General features: G+C 44.7%; 1 protein-coding gene across 1 annotated transcript in view; it reads right to left on the bottom strand.

Moving 5' to 3' along the window:
- Nucleotides 1–20,590, bottom strand: part of sema6ba (sema domain, transmembrane domain (TM), and cytoplasmic domain, (semaphorin) 6Ba) — a 177,983-nt gene that overhangs the window by 71,468 nt on the left and 85,925 nt on the right. The window contains exons 3-5 of the mRNA XM_077222303.1: nucleotides 18,427–18,541; nucleotides 14,171–14,231; nucleotides 13,995–14,057 (exon numbers count right to left, since the gene is read on the bottom strand). Of these exons, the coding sequence (XP_077078418.1) occupies nucleotides 13,995–14,057; nucleotides 14,171–14,231; nucleotides 18,427–18,541 (239 nt within the window). The remainder of the gene's footprint in view (nucleotides 1–13,994; nucleotides 14,058–14,170; nucleotides 14,232–18,426; nucleotides 18,542–20,590) is intronic.

Here is a 20,590-nt window from a genome sequence, read left to right as displayed (position 1 = left end):
CTGAAAACACGTGCTGTGTGAACAGAACCGGACTGGACGTGCCCTATTTTAACGATCTAAGCCCATGGTCTAAAGCGCACGGCGCAAGTGCACTTTGGCCGTGTCTGAATCCACTTTTGCTAGTTTAAGTTTAGTCCCTATTCTCTGAAAGGGTAACTAAAGACTAAGACAACTTTTTTTAGTTAATGATCTGTAAGAATGGAGCTTCATAAATGCTGTTTATTGATTCCAGTAAATTTTTTGACATTTGGGTTTAAAGTGTTTTAATTCTACAATGTATGGTTTAAAAACGTCTGAGTGCTGCCCTCTTCAGGTTGAACGGTGGCTACTGCAGTTGAATTTTCCTATTGGTGGTTGCGGTGGTTCGTGACGCAGCGGTTGTTGGTGACGTAGGCAGGTTCCATACAAAGAGATGCATCTCAGGCTCTGCCCACTTTTCCAGCATTTTTAAAATATTGCCAGTGGGTGGAGTCAGGCTCTGACCAGGGGTTTAGTTACCTTTTGATGAATAATGGGTGTTTTGGGCATAACGTGCGATAAACCAATCAGAGTCTCATCTCCCATTTCCTTTAAAAGCCAGTTCAGTTTTTCTGCCATGGAAGATTGCTATTTAAATGGCGGAATTTGCAAGCGGAAAAACTGAACGCTTCTCTAGCGAGGAAATGGATCTGCTTGTGCGTGAGGTTAAAGTGCGGGAGCAAACCATCTAAGGGACAAAGTGTATGCGCGTTGTGGCCCGGCCTATAGGAGCACATTACTAACGTGCTCTTTAAATAACCCCAAAAATATTGCGCCATTGACTTTAGACCAGGTTTCATTGGTCAATGGCGCAGTCTATTTCAGTTGCCTTAAAATAGCAATGCGCCTGAACACACCTTGATTTCAGACCAGCATACAAATGGGCGCAAAGACATTTGCTAATTAAACAACGTGGTGCAGGACACGAAAAGGAAAACGCTAGTTACGTATGTAACTGTGGTTCTGTGGATTCCGGATGACAGCTAGAGACAGTGCAAACCACTAGTGGATAATCGCTGCGCCAGCTAGATAGATCGAGAAGAATATAACAACAAAGTCACGTCATTTGACAAATTCACAAATTGTGGTTACAAAACTTTAGGGAGAAAGGCTGGATTAGGCCGAAGAATGACCTCAGTATCCTCTGCTAACCAGCGTTAACACAATTCACTCACTGACAAGGCATGAAGTTCACCAACAAATTTAGTGGAAGCAACGGCCAACAAAAAAGACACTTTTAAGGACAACCACTTAATATCCGCAACAGCCAATGGCTCAAATGGTGGTGTACAAAGGGACTCTAGAACAAGCGGTAAGTCGTACACAGGAAAAGGAGTATAACGAACGGGCTTTAAACTCTTCGCTCCCTTCAGAAAACTACAAACAAGGTTATGAGACCCAAGGGAAGCACCAGCAACTGTCATGATAAGCAGATATAGCAGCAACATAAACTTTTAAAGTGGAGGCCACCCTGTTGTCATCAAATAGATGCTGCAAGAAACAATTCCTTGAACCCAAGGGCCAAACCCAGAGCTGAAGACGAGTTGGATCTGGGTGCCAAACACAGCCGTGCATCTGATAAAGAAGGTCCCGTCTGATGGGAAGCTGCCATGGTTCACCTTGTAACAGACTCAGAAGGAGAGGAAACCATAGCCTGGCTGGCCATTGAGGTGCGACTAAAAGCACCCTGTGCTTGTATAGGAATATACAATGTAATGTTTCCCACAGAAGTGGAAATGGAGGGAACGCATACAACAGGCAACTCGGCCACTCATGGACTAAAGCATCCTGTCCCAATGGGCAGGACGTCTCGGCTCTCGCGAACCACCAGCGGCAATGAGCGCTCATGGAGGGAGCTTCAAAATCCATACCATGTAGGGGTTGGAAATCAATCTCATCTACTGGTGTGTTCTCAGTATGTGGGGCCGACACTGGGGATTGTAGAGACTGAAGAAGACATTTCATCTCCATCATTTCTCGAGAGAGAGAGAAGTCTTCGATAAAAATTGTTCTGAAGTGTCTTTCTGTAGTACAGATTTCTTCTTGCTTGGAGGAGCGCCAGCAGCTGCTGACGCGCGATGCTTTTGAGCATGTCACGGCTGTTGTGCAAGGCTAACAGGCTAGTTAATGTCTAACTCAGCAAGGCGAAGCTGTCTCTCTGACATCGGTAGCATACTACAATGCAAACACGGATCAGTCAGGGCCTCCTTCAGATGATGGGCATAAACAAGATGGGCATCGATCGTGTCTGTCGTCGGGAAGAAGCGTTTTCGGACACAATTTGCAACTTGAAATGGAGATGAGAGAGCTATGATCCATGACTCTATCAATAACACGTCCTCGGTTAGCAACGTAGGCACTTAAAACTGTAATAACACCCACTCAGCAGTTCGGAAAAATCTTCGGATAGAACCGAAAATTCTATAACATGAAACGCTCTCACAAGAAAAGTCAGGTCTGCCTTCGGATAGAACCGCGTGGCATTCAATAACTAGCAAAACAGCGAGTTTGCAATGAATCTAAGATATGATAATATAAATATACGTATATATTTATATAAAACAGATATAACGTTATAGGTTTGCGGTGAAAGCTACCTAAGCGCGATCGAAACCAGCCACCGGATAGTACCGTGAAGCACAGGGTATCGCCGACACAACAACAAATATAATCGTATGCACTCACGTAATGAAGAAAAATAATTCAAGATATCCGTCCTGATGATAGTGTAGAGCGCGTGAAAACAAACAACCTATCAAAAGCGAGAAAGTGAAAGTGGCTGGGCACCGAGTTGCCGTGGTTTATATCCTCGCGTCTTGGTCTGCGTCATGACGTGACTTTTTTTTGTTCTCGATCTATCTAGATGGCGCAGCGATTATCCACTAGTGCTTTGCACTGCCTCTGGCGGTAAGTAGGAATAAAAACAGAACTGTGTCGAGCTGAAACTAGCAAAAAACACTTGCACGATAGGGCCCGACATGTAGTTGTCTGTCAAGTCGTACAGTGCAGGAGAGGAGCTCTGCTATGCGAAAAACTAGTGTCTACTGTGTGTTGCGGGTTTTTTATGTGTGGTTTCGATAACTAACATCGATCGAGATATGAGGGTTTTAGTTCCAGTCACTGTTCTCCACCAAAGGATATTGAATTTCCTCCCTCATTATCAAATCATGTCAGCTTAAATCAAGCAGCAAGGCCACAATTACTGAAGGAACACATGCTAGATCAGATCAAACACATTTAATCTGACAGCATTTTCTAAAGTCCATCTAATCTTATTCAAGAGCATATGAAATGCTAAAACTGGCTCCCGGATCAGCAGTCTGATATCAGTGGTGTGTGGAGGTGTATGGTCAGATATTTGCACAATTTCGAATTGCGATTTTTCTGATAACAATCCACTATAAAAATATGACTAAAATATGACTATAAAATAATAATAATAAGTATTATTTCTAAATACAAATATTCAACAAAATAACAAATATTACTATTGTAATAATTCACTGTAAAATAAAAAAATCAAGCATTTAAGAAAAATAATATAATGTTTATTTTATACTGTCTTGATTTCTTTATTTTCAAATCACCAAGCTTTTATTTTGGTGGAAAAAATGCAGAAATCCCTTAAAAATTCTTATTTGTTGACAACAGTCAGTTTTTAAGCACTTCTCATCATAACAAGTAAGGGAAGATGGTTGGCACATGTTGCATTTCCAAATGCACATTATAATACTGATCAACTAGTTGGCTAGTTGCCCTAAATCAACTAGTTGGCTGTTTGTCTTAAAAATAAACTTCCAAAGGTTGATTTCGCAGTGATGCCTTAATATAACCATTTTGGATTAAATCAAGCAGCAAGGCCACAATTACTGAAGGAACACATGCTAGATCAGATCGAACACATTTCATCTGACAGCATTTTCTAAAGTCCATCTAATCTTATTCAAGAGCATATGAAATGCAAAAGCTGGCTCCTGGATCAGCAGTCTGATATCAGTGGTGTGTGGAGGTGTACGGTCAGATATCTGACAGAAGGACGGGTAATTGGACGTGTTTCTCAAACTGAAGTGTTTCTGGCCTTTTTTGCTCCTTTTCTGTCCATCTGCTCTAATATTCTGTCAATCTCATTCAATTAGAGAAGAATGCTGTGAAAAAACAGTTTATAGTGTATGAGGCAATTAGTGATCACGAACAAAAACAATATGGAAAGGGCAAGAAAGAAAAAGTAAGAAGGAGAGGGAGTGAGACCCTGTTGCAGAAAGTGCCGGAGGCAGAGATTCGCAGGTGCGTGTTTGATGTCTCAGATTTCTGGGAACATGTGGGTGGGTGGCAGACAGGTCTAATTTGTAAGCTCCCTCTTGCCAAACAATAATCCTTGTCCAGGTTTGACACTCAGTCCCTTGAAGTACTCTCCCCTGCAGTCATGCACATCTATTAAAACGCCCTGGTTTGCGAAAGAGCGGGAAAGCAGGACTCCTACATTATGAAGGTGGGCAGAAGGTAGAAGGTAATTAGCCTCTGAAACTGTAGAATGAGAACAGGTTTATCACGAAAACATCAAAGAAAGACACAATCGCGTCTGGGACATGAGAACTGAACTCAGCCCAACTTCAGCTCAGAAAACAGGCCTTCACAATCTCCTCAATTTAAAGAGAATAATAAACCAAGAGTTGAGGAGAACTATTTGGGCAGGATAGATCAAGGGATTTGGGGGAAAAAAACTACATATTTTCAAAATCAACTAATTAGGTTGCAGAACACAGGGGTCTCGTGGTGCGATTTAAAAGTATTTTTCATTTCATGTTGTCTTAAAGGGATAGTATAAAAATAATGAGTTTCTTTGTTCTGTTGAACAAAAAAGATGATATTTTGAAGAATGTTGGTAATCAAACAGTTTCTGGTTCCCATTGGCTTCCCCATACTTGTATCATTCAAGTCAATGGGGACCAACAACTGTTTAATTACCCATATTCTTCAAAAATATCTTTTGTGTTCAACAAGAACAAAGAAACTCACACATGTTTAGAATAATTTGAGGGTGAGAAAATGACATAATTTTTATTTTTGGGTGGACTATTCCTTTAAAAATGCAACACCCCAGGCAGGAAATTAAAAAAGGAATGAATGCAGAAAGCAAAATCCAAAGATGTCTGAATTTGTGTGGCCATTTTGCTATAAGGCCTGCTAAATTAATAAATGTAAATGTATAGCAGTGGTAGCCTTTTTTATAATTAAACTACCCATGACTAAAAGGAAAGCATTATGCCATGTTGCTAAAATATACAGTATACTCACTAATCGACTTAGGGTTGCACAATTTTGAATTGCGATTTTTCTGATAACAATCGACTTTAAAGTTCCCTTTCAGTCGATAACGTCGGACGTAGTCGACGCCGACTGAAATGGGATCACGCTAGGGAGCCTATCGTCTTCGAGTATTATTGAACGAGCCAATACACATTGGCGTGCGAGATTTGCATCTCACACTCCGCCCCGCAGCGCGGGTATAAATACGGAAGTGGATGCACGCACCATTTGCCTTTCGCTTCGGAGCCGAGCTTCATGTCTGGATCTGAAGAGTGTTGTTGTACAACGAGCGAATGTGTTGGCGCTTCTTTGGGAAGTCTCTCCTGGTGTCGGTGGTTACAGCGCGAGTGCAGCGGTGATCGCGAGCTTCAAGCTCTCAACTGCTGTTTTCACAGCAACCAAATTTCTGTTTGTGTTTGTTTGTCTGACGGTCGGTTGAGGGCGAGAAAGTGAGTGCTTCACTGGCACAGGGTGCACCATTCCTGTGTCAGTGTTGCCGCGGTCATTCCCCTGTGTGCTCCGGCACTGGTGAGAGGTTTTCACTTCCTAAAAGAGCAACACGGGTGCGTTTGCGTCTTTTTCAAGATGTCATTCCGCCCGTGCGTTTCTGGGTGCGGTCGTTCCCTGTCTCTCTCTGATGGTCACAATTGTTGTATCACGTGTTTGGGCTTACAGCACGCTGAGGCAGCTTTTGTGGACAGCTCATGTTTTCACTGTGGGAACATGACTGTCGCAGTGTTGAGGGCGAGACTCGCCTTCGTCCGCGGAGAGCGAGTCCCCATTGCCATGCCCCACCCCCGGGTGCTGCATGGGATGGGTGACCGGAGGGTAGTGTTGGATGTCCCGCCCGGTAACCATTCCCTGTGGGCTCCTCACCCCTCCCTTCCACTGCTACCATTGGAGCCTCCGGTGTTATCTGCTGGTCCATCTGTAATGGGTGGGCCAGCGGTTTCACTCGGGGCTCCCCTGGGGGACAGGATGTCGATTGCAGCATCGGAGGGTGAGCTGATGTCTGGAGATGACGACTCGGCTGCGTTGTCTCCCTCCGGGAGTTCAATGTTGCCCGAGCCGGATCCAGAGTTATCAGCTATGCTGAAACGGGCCGCCGAGGCTGTCGGGCTCGAGTGGAACCCTCCACCGTGTCCTGTTCAGTCTCGGTTGGATGATTGGTATCTCGGGGCGGGCCGTGCTGGTTCTCAGCCCGCCGCCCCAGTGCCCTTCTTTCCCGAAGTGCATGAAGAGCTTACTTGGTCGTGGACGGCACCTTTTACTGCTGAAAACGACTTGAGTAGTTCTTCCTCCCTCACTACCCTTGTCGGAGGAGCGGTGAAGGGTTATGAGGCTATCCCTCCAGTGGAGCGGTCTGTTGCGACTCATTTATGTCCAACGGCCGCTGCATCCTGGGGGGGGGATCCTTGTTTCCCCTCGCGGGCCTGTGAGTTCGCGTCAGGATTGGCGGTCAGAGCTTACAGAGCTTGCGGGCAAGCCGCTTCCTCTTTGCATGCCTTGGCGTTGTTGCAGGTCTACCAGGCCAAAACACTCATGGACATGCACGAGGGTAGTTTGGACCGGGCGCTCGTGAGTGAGCTCCGCACCGCCACTGACCTCGCCCTCCGGGGTACGAGTGTCGCGGCGTGTGCGGTCGGTCTAGCGATGTCCACTTTGGTGGTCCAGGAACGCCATCGTTGGCTCAGCCTGGTTGAGATGGCGGATGCGGACAAGGTTCGGTTCCTGGACTCCCCAATTTCCCAGGTTGGGTTGTTCGGCGACGTGGCGGAGAGCTGCGCCCAACAGTTCTCTGCCACCCAGGTTCGGACGGAGGCTCCCCGACACACCCTATCCCGGCGGCCCGCTGTTGCCTCCACCCTGCCGCCGGGGATAGTCTCTCCGCCCGTTCGTCGCCGAGGGCGCCCCCCTGCCGCTGCCTCCGGTTACGTGGGGTCTCCGCAACAGCCTTCACCCAGGCCCCAGCGTAGAACCAGCAGCAGGCAGGCCGCCCAGTCTGTCTCAGTCACCGCCCAGCCAGGGGGCGAGTGTCAGAAACGTTCCTGAGACAGGCCACCCAGGGATGGGGGGACTAACTCTTCAGATGGTTACCGTTCCACCATTGGTTCTCCGGAGTCCAGTGGTACCCCAATTGTCAGAAGAGCGAATTTCTCCGTCCCTGGGTCCCAAGAGGGCGAGGCTGGCGGCTTGCGACCCTGTGGAACAGCCTTGCTCCCCCCAGCCCCCTCTTGTTCGCCAGCCCGCAACACGAGGCGGTCGAGGACTCGGTCATCCGCCTTCTCTCCCGTCCTCTGTTGCCCCGTGGAGACAGGTAAGTGCAGCACGGCTCACTCAGACCCCGCTTCGGGCCGCCCACGGGCCTTCCGAGCCGGGTCCCTGCCCTCCACCGCGCTGCCCCACCCCGGGTATGCCTGTGTTACCCTTGGTCCCCCTGGTTCGGTTCGTCGAGGCCTGGAAAGTGCTCTCCAACCCGTCCGGCTGGCTCCTCCGTACCATCAGGCTCGGCTACACGATTCAGTTCCGCCGGAGTCCGCCCAGGTACAGTGGCATTCGCCACACTTCAGTGTCGAGCGAATCTGCTCCTGTCATGCGCGCGGAGATCGCGGTCCTGCTGGCGAAGGACGCGATAGAGCCGGTGTCGGTAGCCGATATGAAGGCCGGCTTTTACATCCCGTACTTCATTATACCCAAGAAAGGGGGTGGGTTACGACCAATCCTGGACCTGCGAGTCCTGAATCGGGCCCTTCACAAGCTCCCGTTCAGAATGCTGACGCAGAAACGCATCTTCCAGTGTGTCCGTCCCCAGGATTGGTTTGCAGCGATCGACCTGAAGGACGCGTACTTTCATGTCTCCATCCTGCCGCGACACAGGCCATTCCTGCGTTTCGCGTTCGAGGGTCAGGCGTATCAGTACAAAGTCTTACCCTTCGGGCTGGCCCTGTCACCCCGTGTCTTTACGAAAGTTACGGAGGCAGCCCTCGCTCCCATGAGAGAGCAGGGCATTCGCATTCTCAACTATCTCGACGACTGGCTGATACTAGCTCAGTCTCGGGAGCTGTTATGCGAACACAGGGATTTGCTGCTCCAGCACATCAGCCAGCTGGGTCTTCAGGTCAACTGGGAGAAGAGCAAACTCGCCCCTGTGCAGAGGATCTCTTTTCTCGGTTTGGAGCTGGACTCGGTCCAACACACGGCGCGCCTCACAGAGGATCGCGCCCGGTCGGTGCTGAACTGCCTGAATTTTATCAAGAGCAGAACAGTGGTTTTTCTGAAACAGTTTCAGAGGCTCCTGGGGCATATGGCAGCCGCAGTTACGCCGCTCGGCCTGCTTCATATGAGACCACTCCAGCACTGGCTTCGCGACCGAGTCCCGAGGTGGGCGTGGCGGAGAGGCACGCTCCCTGTGAGAATCACCGCGGCCTGCCTCCAAACCTTCAGCCCGTGGTCGGACCTTTCGTTTCTCCGGGCCGGTGTGTCCCTAGAACAAGTGTCCAGGCATGCTGTGGTCTTCACAGACGCCTCCAACACTGGCTGGGGGGCCACGTACAACGGGCATGCAGTAGCTGGCACCTGGACGGGGTCCCGCCTGCATTGGCACATCAACTGCCTCGAGTTGTTAGCAGTGCTCCTTGCTTTGAGACGCCTCAGGACGACGCTGCTCGGCAAGCACGTACTGGTCCGGACGGACAGCACTGCGGCCGTTGCGTACATCAACCGCCAAGGTGGTCTACGTTCCCGCCGCATGTCACAACTCGCCCGCCACCTCCTCCTATGGGGTCAGAAGCATCTGAGGTCGCTTCGTGCCGTTCACATCCCTGGCCTGCTCAATCGTGCCGCCGACGAGCTCTCACGACAGATTGTGGCCTCGAGAGAATGGCGGCTCCATCCCCAGGCGGTCCAGCTGATATGGGACCACTTCGGGGCCGCACAGATAGATCTGTTTGCCTCTCCGGACTCGTCCCATTGCCAGTTGTTTTATTCCCTCGAGACGGATGCACTGGCTCACAGCTGGCCCCGGGGCCTCCGCAAGTATGCGTTTCCCCCAGTGAGCCTTATTGCACAACTACTGTGCAAAGTCAGGGAGGAAGAGGAGCAGGTTTTGCTAGTTGCCCCTTATTGGCCCAACCGAACCTGGTTCCCCGAACTTTTTCTCCTCTCGACAGCTCCTCCCTGGCCTATTCCTCTGAGAGAGGACCTACTCTCTCAGGGACGGGGCACCATATGGCACCCGCGTCCAGACTATTGGAGACTCCATGTGTGGTCCCTGGACGGGACGCGGAGGTTCTAGGTAGTCTACCACAGGCAGTCGTAGATACCATCACGTCAGCGAGAGCCCCCTCTACGAGGCTTGCTTACTCCCTGAAGTGGAAACTGTTCGTTGAGTGGTGTGCTTCTCAAGGAGAAGACCCCCGAAGGTGTTCGGTCATTTCCGTTCTTTCTTTCCTGCAAGAGGCTTTGGAGCGTCGGCTGTCCCCCTCCACCCTCAAAGTGTATGTCGCCGCTATTGCCGCACATCACGATGCAGTAGACGGGAAATCCCTGGGGAAGCATGACTTGATCGTCAGGTTCCTGAGGGGAGCGAGGAGGTTGAATCCGCCTCGCCCCCCCTCTATACCCTCTTGGGACTTATCTCTGGTGCTAACCGCACTGCAGAGACCGCCCTTCGAGCCTTTGCAGGTAGCAGAGTTAAAAATTCTGTCCCAAAAGACAGTTCTCCTACTTGCTTTGGCCTTCATCAAGAGGGTAGGGGACCTGCACGCATTTTCGGTCAGCGAATTGTGCCTGGAATTCGGGCCGGCTAACTCTCACGTTATACTGAGACCCCGGCCTGGATATGTGCCCAAGGTTCCTACCACCCCCTTTCGGGACCAGGTGGTGAACCTGCAAGCGCTGCCCCCGGAGGAGGCAGACCCAGCCCTGGCTTTTCTCTGCCCCGTTCGCGCCCTGCGCTTGTACGTGGACAGAACGCAAAGCTTTAGGACCTCAGAGCAGCTCTTCGTCTGTTATGGAGGTCAGCGGAAGGGAAAGGCTGTCTCCAAGCAGAGGTTGGCCCACTGGATAGTGGATGCCATCATCTTGGCGTATGAGTCCCAAGGTGAACCCTGTCCCCCCGGACTGCGAGCTCACTCCACAAGGAGTGTTGCCGCTTCTTGGGCGTTGGCGCAGGGTGCCTCGCTGACAGATGTCTGTAGAGCTGCGGGCTGGGCGACACCTAATACGTTTGCTAGATTCTATAGCCTACGTGTCGAGCCGGTTGCTTCCCGTGTGCTCTCTTCTCATAGAAGCCAGTAACACCGTGAGCCCCGGTTCAGTGTCGGCTTGCTGCGCCATTCCCCTCTTACGGACCGGATATGTGCGCCATTTCGCTCCGGTGGAATTCCCTTGTCCGGAACCTGTTGAGCTCCTCCGTACCCCCCCCAACGTCGGACGTGGCGGAACGTCTGGTGTTAGGCCTACCACTCGTATGCAGTGTGGAACCCTTGTTAGGCTGGGTCCATATGTTGCGGTCCCTACGGCGACCCCATATGTGTATTCTTCCACGATACGGCTCCCCAAGGTGAGCCCGTGTCTTTCCCTTGGCAGAGTCCTGCCGTCACTGTAAATTGGTGTGTCTCCCCCCTCTCTAGGCTGGAGCCACCCCAGTGACATTCCATATGTTATACTGCCCGGCCCTCCGCCCAGTTCATATGTGTATTTCCCCCCCCCTTTCGGGTTGGTTGGGCTTCCGCAGCGTCCCTTCCTTCCAATGTTGGGCACGCTTTCCCAGTGTTACCAAGTCTAACTGAGTGGGTCTTGTGGAACAGCAGCGACTTCCTGGCCTAAGCCCTGTCCTTTTCCGCTAGAACGTCGGGAGGATCAGAAGCCTTTTGTCTAGGCACTGGAAGGTGGCAGCGTTAGTGGCGTTTTCAATGGTTGATCCCATTTCAGTCGGCGTCGACTACGTCCGACGTTATCGACTGAAAGGGAACGTCCTGGTTGCGTATGCAACCCACCGTTCCCTGAAGGAGGGAACGGAGGACGTAGTCCCCTTGCCACTACCGCTGAACCACCGCTGACTCCGAGTTACGCTCGGCTCCTCAGCGAAAAGCAAATGGTGCGTGCATCCACTTCCGTATTTATACCCGCGCTGCGGGGCGGAGTGTGAGATGCAAATCTCGCACGCCAATGTGTATTGGCTCGTTCAATAATACTTGAAGACGATAGGCTCCCTAGCGTGATCCCATTTCAGTCGGCGTCGACTACGTCCTCCGTTCCCTCCTTCAGGGAACGGTGGGTTGCATACGCAACCAGGACGATATTACTAAATATGACTATAAAATAATAATAATAATAATTAGTATTATTTCTAAATACAAATATTAAACAACATAAGAAATATTACTATTGTAATAATTCACTGTAAAATAAAAAAAATCAAGCATTTAAGAAAAATAATATAATGTTTATTTTATATTGTCTTGATTTCTTTATTTTCAAATCGCCAAGCTTTTATTTTGGTGGACAAAATGCAGAAAACCCTTAAAAATTCTTATTTGTTGACAACAGTCAGTTTTTAAGCACTTCTCATCATAACAAGTAAGGGAAGATGGTTGGCACATGTTGCATTTCCAAATGCACATTATAATACTGATTTTGTTTTTATTTTTTTTAATTTATTTTATTAAATCAACTAGTTGGTTGTTTGTCTTAAAAATAAAGTTCCAAAGGTTGAATTCGTAGTGATGCCATAATAGAATCATTTTTGATTCCCCTCAGAACTTTTAAGTGAACAGTTCTTAAAGGTCATTGGATGCTAAATTCACTTTTATATGGTGTTTGCATATAAATGTGTCTTTGAAATGTGTGGACACAACCACCATATAATAAAAAAATCCTTTCACTCCTTTTTTTTAATCCTCAAAAAGCCTAAACACTCTCAATAATCAAGCCGTTTCGATTTTCTGAGCAATATGATGTCATATTGCTCATGCTCCACCCACGACCACTGACGGACTGTCCCGTATTAGCATATTTCCTGTATTAGCATATTTGAGCATATTCCCGTATTACGCCCTCAGCCATTTCTATACTGTCCCCCAATGCAGCACTTTACGTGTCTTGTGTCGACATGCCCCATGGAAGGTGGATGGAGTTGACCGAAACGGGTCGCTGTGAACAGAGCTGTTTTTGAAGAGGTAAAAGGGTGTTGTTTTACACAACCATTGAGTAATTTTAACCAAAGTATGTTACAAACTTTACATGAAGACCCTAAAGAATCATACCAACTTGTGGAAAATGGGCATCTGATGACCCCTTTAAAAGAACCATTTTATTCCAACTTATGAAAAGGGGATGTTAAAGATTCTTCATGGAACCATTGATTGCCATTAAAGAACCTTTGTTTTAAGAGTGTTGTGTCATCATGATCTATCCCTTAACAGATCCTGTGCGACAAAGGCCATGTTTCCTAATAATGTGGCAAATCACCTTCTTAAAATCTTAACTGCTGTCATTCATTGTGTAATAATAGAGTAACCTCTGTTTTTACCAAACCAGCATGTCGATCGCTCATTATTGAGCTTCTTAAGTGAACTGCTGCAGGAGCTGTCAGGTCCAAATGAGCTGAATAAAAGACAAAACTGTTTCCAATGGAGACGCCAGTATGTGATACACTCAAAACTACATGAATATTGCCTTTCAATAAAATTACATTTACCACCAGCTTTCCGTCAACGGTATCACTATGGTAATTGCAGCAGGAAAATAAAACACATGAATCCTGTGCACTCTACAATGAGCCTCATTAACTCCGAATAGTGGCGTGTTTGCCTAGAGAATAAAAACCCATAATTTAAATTTCATATTGATGTATTGTAATACCACATGCAGTGGTAAATTAATGTGGACTAAAGTAGAGTAACTTTTTAGAGAAACTGTTTTGCCCAATTTCAGGTATTGCGCACATTAGTTATTTTTGGATATTATTTCTTTGATTGAAGGATGTGCAGAAGAAGCATGTGTACATTTTTCCAAATAAACCTGGCATTGTATACTATGAATACTGTTAGCTCTTTGACAAATTGCATGCCCCTCTATTGTAAGTTGCTTTGAATAAATGCATGTAAATGTAAAAAAAAAAAAAAAAAAAAAAAAAACACCGTACGCTGCATGATTTGTATTAGTGTTTGCTGTTTACGCATCAAATTAATATTTAACACAACAACATAAGAGACACATTAACACAAGAAAAAGATAGCATATGTGATAAAACACAACAAGAGTCATACAGTAAAAGGTAACTGACAGCTAAATTGACAGTAACATTAATCTAATAATTACAGTAGAAATTAAAAACAAGCAATTCATTGGAAAATCTACATCCCTCAATAACATCCACAGTTAGTAATCCTCCGTAATAAGGTTAAGACCATCCGCAGAGAGGCTCAAGTGAAGTTCTCTTGTGAGACTGCAAATATAAACCTAATCCCAGAGTTTATTTCATTTACTCTCTGGGAAAAAATGATTCATATGAGACTGTATCCAGCTCTGCCACAGGTTTGAAACATCCAGCTCTTGGCAAGTAAATCACTCAAAATGCTTTGAATTAATTTCTCCACACAGATAGCTCTAAAAAGGCCATGAAACGTGAAAAAACTTTGTGTTATTTGCCACTGAACGCTCACCTCATGTTTGCCCTTCATTCTACAGATGCGGATATCATTCTTATTGGATTCCCACGTCCTTTTCTGCAAAATGACAAAGGAATAAAATCATCACCCACATCCATGGGAGGGTAAGCGAAGTGTTCAAACATGCAATTATGTGTGTGTAAGAGACAGAGAGCAGCACAAGAGCTCACCTTGCTGTAGAACATTTCATCTCCAGATACGTGGTCCAGTTCCACTCGATAAAGGTCATCTCTGCACACACACACACACACACACACACACACACACACACACACACACACACACACACACACACACACACACACACACACACACACACACACACACACACACACACACACACACACACACACACACACACACACACGGACCATCAGTAACAATGAAAATGGAACTTAATTTAACACAAATATTGTATCCCAATTCACATCATTTTCAAACTATAGAGTATGCTTTAGACTACACACAAAAACACGTTGTTACAGTTGTTTTCAGTGAATATGTCTTCTTATTAAATAGACCCTGCTCATTACATTATTGTGTTCAGCAATTTAACAAAAAAGAATGAGGTTTATGCTTAAAAAGAGAGGGGAAAAAATTACTAATTGGGTTAAAAAAATGAACTTAACTGAACTTATCATCTTAAAACAAACCTTAATATCTCAAAATGGACCTACTATGCAAAATTCACTTTTACATGGTGTTTGGATAAATAACATAAATGTGTGTTGGCAATTTGTGTACACAACCACCCTATAATGATGAAAATCCACCCACTCCTTTTTTTTTATCCCCATAAATCATAAGCAGTGTCTCCCAACGTCCTGTTTTCAGCCACGGTGCTGGTGTGACGTCACATCAGCCACAGGCCAGGCCCACAAATGTTGACAGACACTGAGAAGGGTATTCCTGCACAACCGGAGACTGCAGTTTCAGGACCCCAGTTCTAGGATCGCAGTTCCAGGACCCTAGTATTTTGTGACAGCGCCACCTACCGAACTCGATCACCAAAAACACTAATTTTAACCCCTTTCGCGGGAAAGATCACAGACGACCCAAGATTATTGTTGTTCAACATTCATTACTCGTTAAAACATCACACTCTTACTTGATCTGGGCAAACTAAGCATCATTAGAAACTAAGATTTAAGACTCCAGCTTAGATATTTGACCACTGTTTATAAACAGATGGTTTGCAGTGATATTCATTTTTTAACTTATGCAAGGAGTGCAAAATTATTAATCTGTAACGTTGTTTTGAATAGAATTCATTACTCATTAAGCAGTCATTCACGTCTTCTCCGGTTTATTTGTGTTCACATACATGCAATATACAGTAGGCTACATCATCCGTCAGCACTCTTAGTCCAATGCTGCGCATATTTGGAGAAATAATGATTTATCATCACATATTTGTAAATTATTTCGTCATACAGAATAACATTTCTTTTCATTTTCCACTGAATTATACGATCTGAAGTGCTCGAAAAGCGAACACAGCGAGCTCTGTCTCTCCTCTTCCTGATTTGCTCAGTTATGATCTCAGCGCTCTCTCATTCGCTGTACAGCTGTCAATAATCTCACTTGGTTCAATGTGACCATAATCCTGCCCTTCTGCATGATGCGTTCTGAGTACACTTCCTCATTCTGACCTCTGTGATAACAAAGCTAAAGACGCATCTCTTCACCTGAAACAAGAAGCTAATAAATGCACGATTTCGAGTATATGTGGTTTGTGTGTGATTTTCATGCAATTTGGGGTATTTTTTGCATGAATAAAGAATGTTTGCAGTATACATGCTAAGCAAATTGTAGCCATTAGCTGCATAAAAAATTCTAAATATAACATATTTCAACATCCTTTTTTTTACTTTTAAACCGCATTTTAAACCCTTTTAAACCATGACCAGAATATGATACAAATACTTAGGCCTAAGTAAAAGTGTAATATTAGTCTTTTAAATTGTGTCATGTAGCTTGATGCTACTTGTTGCTCTAATCCACCTGCTGCAGGAGCTTTTCTATTCCATATTCTTATTTGTTAAAATAATTCACATTAGGTCCAAAGAATAGTTGTTGTTGTTTTTTTTGTTTTTTTAACAAGACTTAAGATAATAGGTAGATCTCGATACTATGTACAAACTAAACCACCGATTAATGTGGTCTTGAAACTGCAGCCGCCAATATATCATCCAGTTCTGTAGGTAGTGCTGTCACAAAAAACTAGGGTTCTGGAACTAATGGCGCTTTTCCACTGCATGCATGGTACGGTACGACTCGGGTCGGCACGGCTCACTTGTGGCGCTTTTCCACTGCATGGTACGGTACGACTCGGGTCGGCACGGCTCACTTGTGGCGCTTTTCCACTGCATGGTACGGTACGGTACGGCTCGCTTCGGCTCGCTTTAAATGGTACCACCTCTGTTGAGGTTCCAAGCGTACCGTACCGATACTAAAATGTGACGTGGAAGCACTGTAGATCACTGATTGGTCAGACAGACGGAATCGTCACTACCAGCATCACTGTATTTGCGAGACATCAAACCCGCTAGATTTAAATAGCCAGTAACAGCCTCCAATGTTTTAAAACTACTTGCTTGACTTGCTTGAAGAAAAAAAACTTCCAAAAAAGAAATGGCTGAATCGTGGTCAGTGGACGAGAACCGCAGACGTTCCTCTTGTTGGTTGCCGAGGAGCGGATAAACTATAACGATCAGTCATAATCCCACCCACTTAGAAGCGGTACTAACTGCAGTGGAAAAGCAACCGAGCTAAAGCGGACCGAGCCGTGCCGCGCCGAGCCAAGTCGTACCACGCAGTGGAAAAGCGAAGCGAGCCGAACCGTGCCGCGCCGAGTCAAACCGTACTGAGCCGTACCGAGCCGTACCATCCAGTGGAAAAGCGCCATAAGGTCCTAGAACTGTGGTCCTGAAACTGCAGCCTCTGGTTGTGCAGGAACACACTACTGCGTTTTTCTGAGCCCCAAAAAGTGACAATTTAAACATGCTGTAAAAAATGATCTGTTGGGTATTTTGAGCTAAAACTTCACATGCACACACTGGGGACATCAGAGACGTATTTTACATCTTGTGAAAAGAGGCATAATAGGTGCCCTTTAATATTTTGACAACAAGTGAATATAGCGACTAAAACTGTTTCCGATAACAAAGTTGATATGAAAAAAATATATAAATAATGGATGAAAAATGTCAACTTTGAAATTTGAAAATTATGTAAAATAAATAAATTATATAAAATAAATTTTTTACTAGCCTAAATTTAAAATGAAAACTAAACAAATATAAAAATATAAGCTAATATTTTTAAATATGAATTAGTCAAGTATAAAAAATACTAAAATAACACTGTCATGTAAGCAATAACTTCTGAAGCAATAACCAATTCTGATTTGCTGTCTTGCTACATACTTAAGAATATTTTCCCACTGCCAGTGAAGTACAGTGTAGTGCATATTAGAAGTATGCAAATCAAATTGCAGCCGAAATCATGAGACCAACCGAGATGAGACAGAACGTTTCTGTGAAGTAAAGATATATTTTAGCAACACCTAATACACTGAAGCACTAAAGGGTTTTGATCAAACAAATCCATCAACCTGTCTATAAGAAAGTTTAAATTTGAGTTCTCAGCTCTAGAGATGTCAGCCTCAGAGTTCTGTGGTGAAAGTAACTGGTTTATCAGAGTTTCCACCTTTTCAGAATGTGTAAAAGAGTTTATAAGAGCTCAGAAACTCAAGACAGACTATATTTGTTCTCTAGCTTCAGAGATAGAGAGCAAGCGTTCAAGCTGCTTGACTGTGTAATGGTTAAAGGTCAGCGAACAGAGGTTTAACTTTCAACCACTGCCTAACCAGGACCACATGCAAACTCCCTTGAGAGTCTAAATCCTCCCAGCTCGGACTTTGAAGGCAGATTCCATGTAAAGGATTTCAAAGATGAAACTAAATGTAACACCAGTCGAACTGGACACAGATTTCCACATGCATACATTGACAGTGTGTCAAGAACATGCTGCTATATTGGCGCATTGTGTTGAGCTATTAGGACATGCATGTTCATGTCAGAGCTTGAAAACGGTAATGACATTTTCTCATTGTATAACTTGTCACTTCTGATTAAGACCAATTAGGTACCGAGGTGGATTAGTGAAACAGAAAGCTTTTAATAAAAGAGAGGATATTATATTCATGTCATTTTAATCTATAAAGTAAAACCAAATACGGTGGTGTTACTGAGTGAATGAATCTCGAATGAGTGCATGAATTAATCGATTTAATATTTGTTCCTTAGTACAGTATGTGCAATTTTGCTTGCCCTTTCAAGATGTGCAATATGCAAAATTATCATACAAATTATAAAATTTTAAATGTGTATGTTGAGTCATTGTGAATGCATGTTGACTTTACCTGGCTCCAATGTAGAGTGTACGATTGACTTTCAGGACAGTCTGAATGTACAACGGCTCCTGACGGGTGTAAGAGCGATGCGCTCGGCCCACAAACACTGGATATCGCCTCACCACTTACAGATAAAAAAACAGAGAGAATTCAGAAGGGGGTAACAGGGATGTCAAAATGTGGGGAAAAAATGACTTGTTGAGATGGAAAAAAAGAGAGACATTAGGGGCACTCAAACAAAAGAGCCAAAATATGAAGTATAGATGGATGAAACAGACACTAAACCACAGATAGGAATGCGTCCATCACTTTCCCAGAAGAGTTAGAGATAGAAGACCTCCGAGACAGGAATAAAGGACAAAGACATACATCATTGTGTCAGAGTCCAACAACAAGTCGTTCTAAAGGGAAAGTTCACCCAAAAATAACAGTTGTGTCATTATTTACTCGCCATCATATCATTCCAAAACCTCTCTTTTTTTCATAATATACTGGTCGCTCTGACTATACGCAATTACAACAAATAAGGAATCACCATAAAAGCATCATAAGATTGGAGCCCGTTCTCATCCTTTGGCGGCATATGTGACGCCATATGACAAAACGGCGAAATACTACGCACATGGCACCCTTTAGCGTGAATATAACACGCGAACCCAAGGCGTCATAAAGTTGACTGGCATCCTTTAGCGTGAATATGAGACGCAGACCCTACCCCACACCTAAACCTACCCATCACAGTGCGTGTTATATTGACGATAAAGGGTGCCATGTGCGTAGTATTTCGCCGTTTTGTCATATGGCGTCAAATATGACGCCAAAGGATGAGAATGCGTTGAAGATTGATATATACAACTTCATAAGTTATGTGATAGCTTTTTATGAGAAAAAGGAATACACATCAATGCTTACTGATAATCCATTACAGTGAATTGTTAACAGACTGAATCACTGAATCAGTGAGTTGAACCGAATCAGTTAATGAATTAATTATTTAGACTAGTTTCTGAACTGATTTATTGTAAAAATGAATGATTATAAAGAACAATTTGTTCACATTATGAATGCATCATATGTTATGTATATATTACATATATATACTTTTTTATGATTTTAGAACTGGACAACCCCCAGTCCCCATAATCAGGATATCCATGAAAAAATTCACATGACCTCTGTCAACTTTCAACTTTGTCTGCCAACAAAAATTAGAACAGCAAAAGTTTTGTAGTACTAAAATTACTTAAGTAAGGGGGTGTTTACACAATACCGTTTTCAACTAAACACGGTTTTGGCCAGCGTGTTGGGTGCCTGAAAACGCGAACTTTTCAAAACGTGTTTCAAAGTGCAAGTTGAAAAAAAAAAAAACTATACCGTAATCGTCTCAACAAGAATGTGAATTTGTGGAAATGGGAATGTCATGCGCATACGTATTACGTGTTCAGACTATAGACGCTTAGTTTCTTTACAAGTGTCATCGCCGACTACTGGCCGGGCAACATAATACAGCGTTTTTAACTTTTCACGGATCTGTGTGGACGAGGATCCTTTTGACAACGTTGTCGTCTGTACGAGAAAAATGCAAAGGAAAAACTTTACCGTATTTAGTACATCGTTGTCTTGTAAACGTACCCTAAAACTGAAATAAAAATAAATTCAAGCTCAATGGAAATATATATAAAAAATAAATTAAAAAAAGCACATAAAATTACTAAACCTTAAACAAAAATTAAAATGAAAACTGAAAATATAAAAATAAATGCTAATTCAAAATATTAATATATACGAAAATATTACATAAATTACAATAAAATAATACTGATGCACACAGAGTAAGCGCTAATCCTGCAATGGCTAATGCAACCTCCCCAGACAATCAGTTAGGACTCCTGGGCCAATGTCCCGTCGCATAATTAATATTCATGAGCAAAGCTGATAAGTTTCATATTGTGTCCCCCAAAAGGCTCCTGCATAAAATGCTGTTGAATAGAGTCGCTAGCAGTTCAGAGTGCGTTCACACATTTCAGATAAGGAAAATTGCTTTCCAAATGCTGTGGAAAGAGGTTAAACACAATTAGAAAACAGATTACCACTGAAAAAAACCCCAACAAACAGGAATGTGTCCTCAAACCGCACAGAGACGGATCTGCATTCTGTGTCTGAGGGCAGAGAA

This window comes from Siphateles boraxobius, unplaced genomic scaffold (assembly GCF_051911475.1).
Source record: "Siphateles boraxobius isolate OS27281-9 unplaced genomic scaffold, OSU_SipBor_1 86, whole genome shotgun sequence".
Taxonomy (NCBI): Eukaryota; Metazoa; Chordata; class Actinopteri; order Cypriniformes; family Leuciscidae; genus Siphateles; species Siphateles boraxobius.
Note: the sequence above shows the minus strand (reverse complement) of the source record. Positions and strands in the feature narration are given on the sequence as shown.